The sequence below is a fragment of the Aethalodelphis obliquidens genome, unplaced genomic scaffold (genome assembly GCF_003676395.1).
Source record: "Aethalodelphis obliquidens isolate GAN/ISIS:26980383/991018 unplaced genomic scaffold, ASM367639v1 scaffold40, whole genome shotgun sequence".
NCBI classification, from domain to species: Eukaryota; Metazoa; Chordata; class Mammalia; order Artiodactyla; family Delphinidae; genus Aethalodelphis; species Aethalodelphis obliquidens.
Window position 1 is genome coordinate 1,730,852 of NW_020837984.1, and position 12,839 is coordinate 1,743,690.

A 12,839-nucleotide genomic window follows, 5' to 3' on the forward strand; every position below is an offset into this window, starting at 1 on the left:
TTCAATGTACATGTATCATGAGAAAGTTAAGGACAACCACTTTCATGACAATGACAAAATGTAAGTAAAATAGGAACCTATAGATATTTTGAAATATAAAGATTACAAGAAAAAGATTTTATCTGTGAGGATGAAAAATGGAAACTAAAATAACTGCTCCTGTTTTTACATTTGTACACATTGAAATACATTTGTATTGCAATGTGAAAAGTATAAAATATTCCAAGGAACTATGTTCCAAACACAGAATGATTTGGATTTCATACTTTACCCCAGAAACTTCATCAATCTCCCACTTTTAAATCTGGAAATGGATGGAGCATATTAATAAATTTACCTACAGCATACCTTTGACTTCATGGAGTGAAGCATTATTATTGCTATTGCTAGTGGATGTTCTGCCACTATCAAGGCTGGCTGGTCTCGAAGCTAAATGAAAAAATCAGGAGACAGTGATAAAACTTCCAGCTGAAGACAATGAACTTTACATTCTGATTACAGAATGCTTTGAGGAAGCAATCATGCATACTTTCACAGGCTGAGCATGCCCACAGAGAGTTGAATCTTACAGATTAGAGAGGAAAGGCATTTCCAGATAGTTCAGTTAAACAGCTGAGAACAGGACACTTCTCAGACAATAGCTGAGATTCAAAGAAAAGAAGATAAAAGTGCATAATTAGATTTGGAAATGGATTTCTAGATGGATACCAGGACTGTTTTAGTTGAACAGAATGACATGCCCCGCCCCGGCCAAAAAAAAAACTGGTGATTAGGTCACTTACAACAGATCAGACAAGGAACCCTGCACATTGCAGAGATGCCACGAACAGGAGGAATATGAGCATCTGCACAGTTAATGTCCTGTATTCCTATCCATACAAGGGAAACAATTGCACAGTTAACATGGCCCTATCCTACGTCTTAAAGTCCTGCTTACATATGAAATTCCTTTAACATATTCCTTTACATATGAAATTCCGTTATCCATTATTTGTTAATTTAGTTTGGTAAGATATGACTTTCCAGATAGAAACTAAAAACTCTGAAATGCTCAACATTGCAGAAAATGTGGTTTCTTAGAGTTTGTCCTTTGCCAAAGTGAGTATTTTTAAAATCAAACATAAAATGTATCTCATCACTTTAACCTTATGCCAAAATGGCAACAAAATTACCTTTGAGCATTGTGCAGGCATACTTTATAAATGACCTTGATGAAAACAGAGACAATTTGGATGAAGTAATAACCTTAAAAAAGGCAAAAGCGGGTAGTAGGTTTGAAGAAATAGCAGAGGTAGCTATGAGATGCAGGTTAGAGAAAACATGCTTGCTGGCAGTGCTACATTCAGCAGGTCAATGCAAGAGTCTTAGCATTCTCATTCTGTATGTAATATGTACTCTCTAAATAAAGTTCATATCTTACCATGAACTCTTGATCCCGTACTAGAATCATCACTAATACCTTGTGGACTTACGTCTTCAAAGGATGTAGTATCTACATAAAATAGCAAAATGAATATAAAAATATTTTTAACAAAAAAATTATAAAATTTTATTTATGCAGAATATGGAAATTCTTTTTCAACCATGTATAATACATCTTGATTTAACATATTTCATAGATTCCATCAGAAACGAATAGAAGTAAGAAACAGAATAGCTCTGATGAGAGTTGACTTGCTTAGGGAAAACACCAGAAGCACTGAAACAATCTGCTTGTGACCCTGCAAATCAAAGCAGGAGCCTGGGTTGCTCTATGTGGTTCTCTGTGATGCTATAGTGTTTCTAGGTTTTTTTTGTGTTTTTTTTTTTAAAGCTTCTATCACTCTCTCCTTTTCTCATTCTTTTACTTGGTTTACTTTTCCATTTCTTGTTAGTTCATTATCTGTTTATTATGAAAGGCCTAGGAAAGATTTTAGTTATTTGTACGATGTTTTAAATTTTTGAAATGATTTGAAAATTCCCTCAGATCAAATCCAGATTGTTTTGATCATTATTTCAGGTTGCTGCTGTCAAAAAAGTAAACACGGGAAAGTCAAATTAAAAATCCTGTTGCCAACAGTTACACCACAGTGCAAATAGCAGACGGCCTATACCTTTATTATTAACCAACTGCTTGGATCTGAAGCCTGTAGAAGAGTTGACAGTTGAAAAGTTGATGGCTGTAGTAGAGAAGGCCATAGCTCCCAATTCTTTTCTCCTTTTACCCGTTGCAATATCATCAGGAACCTCCAAATTCTCAGTACTACCTGTCCACTGTCCTCCTGCTAGGACCATGGACTGCACCAGGTCATTCATGGCTGGGATGCAAATGAAAGCAAATGAATCAGCATGGTTAATGTATTTGCTCTTATTTCTACTTTGTATTAAAAATGATCTGACTTTTGTCTATGGATTAATGCAAGTAAAATAAAAAACTAACCACAAGGTCATTTGAATTATGACATGCATTCAGCTGAATGAAATGAGTAGGCCGAAGGCTGATAAACTTCAATAAATGTTTTCATCACCCTCCACCCCCTTTAAAGATAGGAAAAGGAATTTTACTCTGTACAACTGCCATGCTTTTGAGCAGTGATGTACAATATAATTAGAAGCCTTCATAATGTGGTTCTGTGGTGACAAAAATGGAATGAATAAAGGTAATATGGAGAGCAGTTCTTTACAGCATCACTATTGAAAATGATAAACAGTCCTTGGTCAGAGCAGATTACTGAAGAAATTATTCATTTTATGAATCAAATAAGTATACCATTCAATAAAAACCTGAAAGAGAGGATATCCAAAGTGACAGACATTTAATGTGATTATGTAATTACCCATTCCACTTAAAAAAAGAAAAAACCAGAGTATTATTATATAAAGAATGACAAACATTCTCAAGGGTTACAGGCCACTTTATTTATTTAATTATTTAATCCTAGTTCATTAAGAAATTAAATACCTAATGCTAAAGGTTTTGTTATATTTTCTTTAAGTAAATTTCTTTGGGAAGAAATCTCTATGGCATATAAAATTAAAGGTTTTTTTCTGCCAACCTTTAGAAAGTACTGGAAATTTCCAAGTATATTACATGTATGACTAAACATATGCATGTATATGTATAAGTGAACATACATATAATGCAAATTCAGTGCCAGTTATGAAAAAAATATTCTTCCAGCTCCTTGTATTACAGGAAGACTGCACTTTGCAAAATAAGAAAATTGGCACAGTCCAAAGAATGGTTAGTGAAAAATTAGTAATGGAAGCCAGTGTAGTCATTTGAAAGAAGCTGAACTGTCATAAAGTCTTACACATGGAACGACGGTAGCAGGCCTTCATTTTGTCTTTATCCTTCGGTCTGTTCCTCAAAAAGGGCAGTCTTTTCAGTGCAACCACTTTAATGTCAGAGCATGAGGAAAAACAGAAACAGAAAAATGAAAGAAAAAAGGGAGAAGAACAGATGGGAGTTAAATGTTGAAATTAAGGACAGAAATGAATGTCTGAGCTTCAGCTATGTAAACTATACTAAAGCTATTATTCTCGTGCTGCTGAGTGATAATGAAATATGAAATATGTACTTTGATACTTTAAAATACTTGGAAAAGCACTGAAGACAATGATGAGAAACATATACTTTGAAAGCTTGGATTGACTAAAGTCCTAGAAATATAGGAACTGATTAGAACTACTTACAGAAGGAACAATTTTCCTAGTTAAGTTGTAAAGATACACCTTTATTATTAGGGCCATTATTGGTGGATCACAGAGTACACATGATGAAAATGTAGAAGGCTTTCAGGCTTTCTTTAACTTTTTAAATTGTAAGATTTTATTTTGAAAAAAAAGTAATTCAGAAAAATGTACATCCTGTACATTTTTAGTACAGGCATTAGTAAAATGCCTCAACAAAAACTAGGGGATATTTAAAATAATCTAAAGAAACTTAAAAAAACTTTCGTTATTTCCTTAAACTTTAAAAAAGAAAATAGGGAATTACTTCTTGGTTTAAACTGAATTCTGGTGCATTATTTAGCAGCACCACAGAAATATATACTCTTCTAAGAGAAGTCTTTCAAGAGATGACAATTATATTAATTTCATTTTGCAAAAGGTTGGCTGCGAGAAAGAAAAAACAGTATTTTGATAGTAGCTTTTAAGCTTTGATAAGCCTAAAAGATAAAGAGGTAACCTAAAGCAAGCAAAAATGACAGAAAAATATTTATAACATTTTTAGATATTTTAAAGGGCTTTTAGGGTTATTAAAAAAAATCAAAGGTAGCACTATGCAGGAAAATTATATGAAGGAAAATTAGGGTTATACTACAGTAGGAGTTGTTAACATAAAAATTAAAATGTTCACTAGAGTCACTAACATTCTTAAGCTACACTTTAAGAAGATTTTAATACGAAAAACTGTTACACCTTTTTGGAACTGCAATTTAAGAGCTAGGGGAAAAACTCACATCAAGATTTAAAAGCATACTGTACACAGCCTTAATAACTATGCTGTTTCTCAGGGTTTGCTATCATCTTATAAATAATAAAAAGCTCTTCTGACAAACTGACGAGTATCACTCATTAAGGAGAATGCAAGGACATACAGCTTTTTAACTTATTTATTTGATGGCTATTAAGAATAGTCATGATTCATTTAAGCTTTTATTTCATTTCTAGCTTGGTAAACACAGCTGTTTTCAATGATTAAAAAGAAATGAACTGAAAGCAATGTAAAAATGGACACTTAGCTAAAACAAAGCTGAGTGGTTGCAGCATGCACACACTGTCTTGTTTAGATACTTTCTTTTCCTGTTTTCAACTGTTTTCCATAGACTGCTTTACTGACAGGCACTCATCCAAAAGGGACAGGATAAAAGCAGTTTTAAATTTGCCAGTGGTGGAATGTGGTCCTTCTTATGGCAATTAGTTTGCAAGATATACAATGTTCTCTTCCCAAACTATATTGAAATTAAGGGAACATTAGAATGGTTGGGTTTTGCGTTTATTTTTAAAATTCTAAAACTGAACAACTGCTGGAAAGGAGAATATTACTTCCTTCTGATTCTTACTCTGGATGTTTCAGCAGAGAGTATGAAGGAATGACAGATTTATATTTGAAACAAACAAGCTTACCTCAAAAAAGACTGTGCCTTTCTTTTGTATATTTTCATATCAGAATTGAAATATCTTCCTTTAATTAAAAAAATTAAGTATACCCATGACCATTTCTCATTAAATATGATCTAAGATATTTTATATTCAAAGGTAGCAGATAAAATTGAATCATCTGGCACCTTTTTAAGGAAAACTTGATGATCTCTCTACCATACTCACAGGTTTCATGTAGATTTGGCTGACAAGACTAATCTTATATGGATATACAGAATTAAACCACTTTCTTATACACACACACTTGTACATATGTATGTATGTATATATGAATATGTACTCAGGTATGTGTATGATTTTTTGTTGCTTACTTGTGGATTCTAGTTTATAGGGTGCTATAGTTGCATTCTGAAATATAGCCTATAATGAATGTCTAATTTCCTACGCTCTAAAATACTGTTTTTTCAGAGATAATTCCCCTGAGGACAAAACAACATCTATATAGTTTTTTGAGTGTTTTGAGAGCTGCCCATATGGAGAGTCTACCCCTGGGGGAAGTAGTAGCTGTTTTTGCCTATACTATACTTCAGAAGAATAGTACTGAAATTCATATATATATATATATATATACACACACATACACATACACACATATATAGTTTACTATATGTATATATGTTTATATATGTGTAAACATATATACATACATATACTTTTAAATTTAGTGATTCTGGTTATAGTGTGAGTGGCTTCATAGTATCCTGTTTACATATTTTATAAGAACATTGCTAGTAGTCAAATTCTTGTATATCTTCAAAGGGCCTACCACTGGATTCTTTTCTTTCTCTTAAAATACACTTTTTTAGGCTTTTACTTTGCTCTTGATGTTTAGCAAAGTGCACTAATAATGAAATCAAGAGAGTATTAATTGTATAGGGCACGTTATGATATTATACTTCTACATTTTAATTTAAAAAGTTAAATCGCAAGTTTATGCACAAACTTATATCTCTATTTTATTTTCATTGAACCTTTACCAAACAATCCCTCAATAACTTTTATAACCTTAAACTATTTCTAAATCATTGAATAACATTCTCTTCAAATTCATAGCGACTTTTCTTTGCTTCCCCACAATGTAACTTTTCTCCAATTTGACAGCATCAAAGTATGAATGAGACGTCATTATAAAAAACCTTATTATTAAGTTATAAATAATTTTGAAAATGAGCTCTTTTTTTTTTTTTTGAAAATGAGCTCTTATAAATATTTCTCGGTTGCTCCTCAAAATTGCCCTGTGAAGTATGACACAAAGGTAAAAGGCTTGCCCATGTTAACAGGACTAGCAAGTGGCAGAGGTATTCTGGCTCTCATTTCACTGGTCTTTCTGTACTATTTTACCTCCCTGGCCAAATGATGGTATCTCTGTGTATGGTATTTCTCTAAATACACAATATAGAAAATCATGTGGTTATGCAGTATTGCAGTAGGCAATGAATTTTAAAATGATATGGAGTTAAAAAGAAACACATTCATCAGACTATTATCCCAAAGGACTGTGGAAGCTATTTAAAAGAAATCTTCAGTAAGGATTCTAAATCAGTACTAGAGATCACAAATGTTTAAAGAGTTTAAGCACTCACTGCTGCTTTTCTTGGTCCCCAGAGTTTGGCCATCTTCTAAAGAGTTTGAACCTACTGAAGAACTGTCTTGACTATCTTGATGGGGGAGCTGAAGAAATCCTTCACTGGAATCTGAGCGGGTTGGTGTTAATGTTAGTGATTTCTGACGCTCCCGATTAATGTCTTTCTTAGACTTTATCAGTTTTCTCATTTTTAGAGTAATCCAGTTGCCTCTCCTAAAAAATAATTTAAAAAAATTCTTATCAGTCTAACATTCAACATATGAGTCCCTCTCAAAATCAGAAGCTTCTGTTTTTTTTTTTTTTTAATAAAAATGAAAATAAACCTCGTTAATAGTACCTTCTAGGAGGAGATGGGTCATAAAATTTGTATTGATCCATAATTTTCTCTTCTAATTTCTCCTTCTGTCGTCTTAATTCATTTAACTTATCACTATAAAAATAAAAGGACATGCATCATATTTTGTACAGTTATGAATGGTATTATTTGGGGACTATGATCTAACTTCTCCCCAGAACATAAAGAAATACAGATACCACAGTTGACAACTAAGAATTTAATAGGTAGTAACAATGGAATTTTTCTAAGTTTCTCATTTTCTTTAAATTTACGACTTACTTAAATAAAAGGACATAGGACTTAAAGTTTCAATTCTTCAATAGGATTTTTGTTTGAAGAAAATCTTCCATATTACAATATCATCATGACAAAAGAATTCTCTCAACATCTTTTTACAGCTATTAAACAACATTATATCAACACTGACTATTCCCCTATTTCTGGATCTTTAGTATATCAAATCATTTTTGGTATGATGGGTGATTTATCATAATTTATATAGGCAAAAAATTAAAATGTTGGATAGCTTGCTTAACAGTTACAAATACAATAAATAATCCTACAATGACATCTTCATGCAAACAGATTTTTTTCCTTTATGGCAGAATTATTTAGCCTTAATTTACTAGTAGAGAATTATTTCCTGCCTCCAGGAATGCATGAATACACTAGCTTCACCACATCTTAGTTTCATTTTTATGTTCTTCACAGTATATATTATATAGGGAAATGAAAGTAAAATGATCTCTCTAAGAAAACTGTGATGCCAAAGAATACTATTTATTAAACAAATATTTAGCGATCATTCACAGTGAGGAAGGCATGAGCCATGAGGTGTATATAAAGATGAATAGTAAGTTGCCCAGGTCTGCTTATAGTACAGTAGGAGAGAGAAGATACATACACAAATGACTGTTATAATCCAAAATAGTAGTCATGACAAAATAAAAGTACCATGGAAGTACCAAAGGAACTTATAAAAGGGAAAATATTTCCATCTTGGATGACCAAGGAAAGCCTCATGAAGAAAAAGGCCATATCAGATAGACTGACACAAAAAATAAAAAATGCTAAATTAAACAGCTGAGCTGAGAATAAGGAGTGAGGGAGTTTCACGTTTAGATTTAGCTTAACAGAAAATCAGAAGTATTGAAGGTTTCACTACAATGTGACATTATAAAATCTATGCTTTACATACCTTAACTCAGTGATGGAAGAGGATATAATCAGAAAGGATGGAGGTAAAGAAAGCATTCAGGATGCTAATGGGGGTAGCCTAATTGAGTGGGAGGGAAGAATTAGGGTAGTGCGAAATAGAAGGAAATGATTTGAGAGTTTATATGGAAGAAGAACTTTGTGAATAGATGTTGCCATTAGTTATACCACAGCTCAAATAGCACACAGCCTATACCTCCCAGTTCTTTTCTCCTTTTACCTGCTGAAATATCATCAGGAACTCCAAATTCTCAGTACTACTTATTCACTGTCACTCCTACTAGGACGATGTGACAGAGGCATTCAGGTAGAACTGTCTGACATGTAAGATGATATTTTAAATTCAAAAAGTCAGAATAGGTACTAATATTTATAAGTCAACTGTATACATACGATCACTGAAACCTTAGAAATGGATTATTCACCAAAGGTCATAATATTAAGAAGATAAAGTGTTGGATAATACCTCTGCTTAAGGGACAGGAAACTTAAATGCTAAAATTTTAGATACACTCACTGCTTCTTAAGCTAAAATACCCCTTATGGCAGAGAGTAAAGGCATACATGCTGCCAAAAGGATTAAAGATCCAAAGTGGCCAGCCACAAATGTGAAATTTCTTTGAAATTTACATTTACCTTAAAAGTTCACACAAACTCTACCTTTTGCTCCTTGGTATACCTGTGTATTAATATAAAAATAATGTTCTTTCCCCAAATTTTGTAATAAAATTGCCACTTAAAAAAATGTATGGTGTATCCTGGTTTCAAATGTGCCCTGAAGCTCACCATTATATACGTTAAGTCTGAAAGTCACATATTATTTCATTTATGCCTTAGGATAATGCTGGAAGTAGGTGTTATATCTCTATTTTAGAGAAAAAGAAACCAATGATCAACGAAATGAAGTAACTCGTCTATAGTCACATAACTAGTAATGAGAAGAATTAGGATTTGAATTAGGAGCTGTCTGATTTCAACATCTGTGCTATTTCTATTATACTATGGTGCTTCTCATTTAGGGAACAAGAGGAAGAGAAGAATTTAGTAAAGGTGAATCATGGTGTATTACAAAGACTATCCACTGAGCTAACCTGGCCAAAATCTCTGATTTTACCAGATTCCTACACTCTCAACAGAGAAACAACTTACCAATAATTAAGCTCTGTCAATTCTATCTTTCACATCTCTCTTGTATTGATATTTGATCTCAACTACCACTGCTTATGAATTATTTTTCATTAGATTATTGCAACAGCCTTCTTAAAACTTAGTCCTTGTCTCTATTCTTAGAACCTCCAATCTACACTCTAATGTCATCAGTGGTTTAAACAAACAATCAATCAATCAAACAAACAAAAAGCACAAATCTGATCACATTACTCCCCGATCAAATTTTTCAGCAAGTCTTTTGTACGGCAAAGAAAACCTTTGTCAAGTGGCTCCTGAGTGTTTAGCCACTTCTCTGCTACTCCTCCTTCCTCAATTTTGTTCCAGCAAGAACAGTTAATTTTTAGATCCTATACCACAGTAATAATATACTTTCATCACACCTCCTGTTTCTGCATTTGCTGCTCTCTTGGCTGGTATGCCTCCTTAGGCAAACTCCTACTGAACCTTTAAGTCTCAGCTCAAGCAATCATCTTTAGAAAGTCCACCTTCTCTTGCAGACTAAGGTATTCCTTCCCTTATATTTGCTGTATTTCTATGGTTTCCTATACACACCTCCATTACAGAATTTATTTGTATTTCTTGCTTTATATTAATAGTTCATTAAGAGTAGGATCCATGTGTTTTTATGTTAGTTTTTCTGGTTATTAGCCCAGAACATAAACATTAAAAAAATATATATCGAAATAATAATGTTGAAAATCAAGAAAAATTAGCATTGCATTTCCTCTGCCATCAGGTATGGCAATGATAAAATCATGAGTAATATTTCAGAGTGCAAGATTATTTGGTACCTACATGTACTGTCTTTGTTCAACATGAAAAAGATCCTTGCTTTCCATATTCTGCTCCAATAGTGTTCTGTTCTGTAGCATTAATGTCTGAATTTGATCTAGTAGATGTCGATTTTCCTCTTCTAAATTTCCTTTAAGTTGGCTTAGCAACTGTTTAAACACAAACATTTATTTTTAAAAATATCAACATTTATATTTAACATAAATCCCCCAAAACATCTGAAAAATATAAGTACTTCACAAAGATTTAAGTCTTCTGCTATTTGAACAATCAGATAGTTGTACTCTGATTAGAACATGAGTGATTATTTTAGTAATAATGACAGCTGAAGTACTGGGTTATGTGCTGGACACATATGTTTTCTTAATTCTCACAAACACTGGGTTTAACATATAATAAATTATCTAGTTCCAAAAACAAACACTGCTTTCTTTACAGCTGTTTGACTTAGAGTCCAAAGCTAGATTCCTATCTCTGGCCTTCCATTTAAGTAGCTATAAAATGCTGAACAAATTAGTAACTCTCTGAGCCTTAATGACCCCACCTATAAATTGAGGATAACAACTCCCATCCCCCAAGACTGTTGCAAGGATTAAATAATATATGTAAAGTACGTGGTGTCATGCCTATGGCACACAGTAGGTACTTAATATACCTCATTCTTCCCCCAACCACTGTTTTCAAGAAACCTTAACAGTTTGTGTATAATTTTTATGGCTTGATCCAAGGGAGTCATGTAATCTAGTATCAATAAATGGGTGGGGGCTTCCCTGGTGGCGCAGTGGTTGACAGTCTGCCTGCCGATGCAGGGGACACGGGTTTGTGCCCCGGTCCGGGAAGATCCCACATGCCGCGGAGCGGCTGGGCCCGTGAGCCATGGCCGCTGAGCCTGTGCATCCGGAGCCTGTGCTCCACAATGGGAGAGGTCACAACAGTGAGAGGCCCGTGTACCGCAAAAATAAGTAAGTAAGTAAATAAATAAATAAATAAATGGGTGGTATTACTACTGATTATTACTAGTAGTTAGGCTGCCAGCATGATTGAGCTGCTTCTTCTCTGTAGTCAATAGAAATTAGAAATATGCCTTAGTTAGGCCAGAGGTTTCAGTAGAAGTCAGAGAGACCAAAGTAGTGATTGTCAAAATTTAGTGTCACTTGTAGAATATATTTTTTAAACGTAGGGAAAAAAAGCAAGAAAAAAAAAGAAAAAGCAGAAAGTATACTATGAATACCCATAAACAGCCATCTAGATCTAACAACTGTCAATACTGTGCTATATTTGTTTTATTTATCTATATGTTGTTAAACTGAAATACAACATATGTGGTAGATTCACTGCAAAATTGAATGCAGTGCTCCTCCCTGTACCCTCTTGTGCTGTGACTTCTCACTTTTCCTATCAAGAAGTGGAATCTACTTCCCCTCTTCTTGAATTTGGAATGCCTCTGGCCAAGGGAAGGAGGCAGAAGTGATGGTGTGATAGTTCCAAGCCTAGGCCTCAAGAGGCTTATGTGCTTCCCTTCAGTCTCTTGGAATCCTGTTGGAGGATGAGAGACCGCATGGCACAGACAAGTTACACCAGCTGGGGCCACCTTAGACCAGCCAGCTCTCAGGGTACGTGCCAGCTAACTGCAGATACAGGAGCAAGCCCTACCAAGATCAACTGATCTTAGTACACACATCAATGCAGATTAGCACATCTGCTCAACTAACCCAGACTCACGAGCAAAAATAAATGTTTACTGTCCCTTACCACTGAGGTTCTATGGTTCTTATACAGCATTACTGCATCAGTAGACAACTGATAAAACATATATACAGAAAAGAGAACAAATTTTAAGTGTATATACAGCTCAATGAATTATCACAAAATGAACTCGTGTGAAGCAGCACCCAGATCAAGAAACAGCACATTAATTGTATTCCAGAAACACTTGTTGTGGTCTCTTCCAATTACCACCCCTTCCCACAAAGATTAACTACTATACGAACCTCCGACACTATGGATTCATTTTTCCACTCCCTCCAAATCATGTTATTATATGACTTAGCCCCTACCCAAGGGTTAGCATTTGACTCAAGTTGGGACACTCAGCCAGGGATAAGGTAGTTAGGGCCCTTTCTGATCTCTCCTGAGCAGTCTTCTAGACCACCAGTGACATGTAGGACCTTATCAAGACAAATTATGGCTAGCTGTCTCATTCCTTGGATCTCCACGTTAAATTTCTGAGTAGTTTCCTGGTCCGTGACTTGCCACATCTAACATTCCAACCTCAGGCTATCTGAGAGTTGACCTTTGACAGCCCTCCTGGGTGTGGAACTCTCCTGTTCTCTGCTGAAATCAAGCCAGTCCCCTCCAGTAGCAAAGTGGTTGGTTTTCAAGGCTTGCCCCTTGCCTGAACTACCAGGTATGGAGAAAAGGGAGGAAGGGACTAAGAACGGGAGAAGTCACATGATAAAATGCCTCAAACAACCTCCTACCCCAAGCTGAGTAGTTTTTCTTTAACAAATTCTTCTCAATTTTTTGTATGTCTTTGCTTGAGTTCCAGAGCCCTAAAATGGTTGTTTTTGATAGTTCTGTCCAATTTTATTG

General features: G+C 34.4%; 1 protein-coding gene across 11 annotated transcripts in view; it reads right to left on the minus strand.

Annotated features, from left to right (window-relative positions):
- The window catches only part of CCDC88A (coiled-coil and HOOK domain protein 88A), a 195,923-nt gene that overhangs the window by 10,135 nt on the left and 172,949 nt on the right, over window positions 1–12,839 (minus strand). For 5 of the 11 annotated variants that reach the window (XM_027131697.1, XM_027131695.1, XM_027131694.1 and 2 more), the window contains 8 exons: window positions 10,251–10,396; window positions 7,071–7,163; window positions 6,732–6,946; window positions 3,294–3,377; window positions 2,094–2,297; window positions 1,421–1,492; window positions 783–869; window positions 349–429 (listed from right to left, as the gene is read on the minus strand). In XM_027131697.1, coding sequence (XP_026987498.1) covers window positions 349–429; window positions 783–869; window positions 1,421–1,492; window positions 2,094–2,297; window positions 3,294–3,377; window positions 6,732–6,946; window positions 7,071–7,163; window positions 10,251–10,396 — 982 coding nt within the window. The remainder of the gene's footprint in view (window positions 1–348; window positions 430–782; window positions 870–1,420; window positions 1,493–2,093; window positions 2,298–3,293; window positions 3,378–6,731; window positions 6,947–7,070; window positions 7,164–10,250; window positions 10,397–12,839) is intronic. The other 6 variants (XM_027131699.1, XM_027131693.1, XM_027131692.1 and 3 more) reach the window with 3 other exon arrangements.